The 1,091-nt window shown below is 42.2% G+C and overlaps 1 protein-coding gene across 1 annotated transcript in view; it reads right to left on the reverse strand.

Moving 5' to 3' along the window:
* Positions 1-565, reverse strand: part of LOC111954059 (glutamate receptor ionotropic, kainate 2) — a 132,280-nt gene extending 131,715 nt beyond the window's left edge. Inside the window, exon 1 of the mRNA XM_070435734.1 lies at positions 556-565. Within this exon, the coding sequence (XP_070291835.1) occupies positions 556-565 (10 nt within the window). The remainder of the gene's footprint in view (positions 1-555) is intronic.
* Positions 566-1,091: the final 526 nt, after the last annotated feature.

Raw genomic sequence — 1,091 nt, forward strand, 5'->3', positions numbered from 1 at the left:
TAAATAACATATGTTTTCCCATTGCAACCAAAGCCCTGAATTGAATTAGAGAGAGGGAGAGGGGAGAGAGAGAGAGAAGAGAGACGAGGAGACGATGAGAGAAGAGACGATGAGGAGAGTAAAGAGAGACGACGGGAGAGAAGAGAGAGAGAGACAGAGAGAACACGAGAGAGAGAGCGAAGAGAGAGAGACGCAGGACACTTTTGTGTATCTTCTCTCTTATTGCCAAATCAAGTGAAGTAGATAATAAAAAAAAGGGAAATAACAGTAAAWATTAACAGTAAACATTACACCCACAGAAGTTCCAAAAGAATGAAGACATTTCAAATGTCTCTCGCTCTCGCTCTCTCTCTCTCTCTCTCTCCCTCCCTCTTCGTCTTCCACCCTCTCTCCCTCCCATATTTTTCTCGTTTTCTCTGTCTCTCTGGTCATGTCTGAAATCTATCTTGCCTACAACTCGCTAAAACCACATACTGTTGACTAATCGTACAACATACTATTTATAACTTACTGGTGGGAAAAAATGAATGCGGCGAGCAACAAATATCAACACACTAGGCTCCATACTGAGAATGTGCCATCTAATGAGCAATTAAGTTGATGACTGCCATTTGTTCATTTTGAAAGAGCTTGTCCACTTATCTGATTATCAGCTTTGTCAGACACACGTGGGTCTGGAAAAACGTTTCTCTTCCTCAGTACTGTGCAGTGAGTTCTACTAGATGAAAAGCCAAAATGAGTATGGCATCCTGGCATTAAAAGCATATTACATTTTTGAAATTTCACATACAATCAAACTTTCTATTTTCACATATTCAAAATACCTACTATTTACAATGCTATTACGGGTATTATTCAGCATCTCTCTCTCTCTCTCTCTCTCTCTCTCTAAAACAAGGTTGCCAGGGTCTGTTATTCTGGGAGGCCACATCTGACTCCCAGCTGTGAGGTCGCATATTGTGCAGCTGCCGGTCATAAATCATTCTAGGTATAGAGGAGTTTTACTTCTGTCAGCTGTGAAACAAAGATGTGGAGCAATGGGGGTCAGAGGTACCCCTACCTGTGGAGCAGCGGGGGTTAGAGGTACCCCG

Source organism: Salvelinus sp. IW2-2015, linkage group LG28, assembly GCF_002910315.2.
Source record: "Salvelinus sp. IW2-2015 linkage group LG28, ASM291031v2, whole genome shotgun sequence".
Lineage (NCBI taxonomy): Eukaryota > Metazoa > Chordata > Actinopteri > Salmoniformes > Salmonidae > Salvelinus > Salvelinus sp. IW2-2015.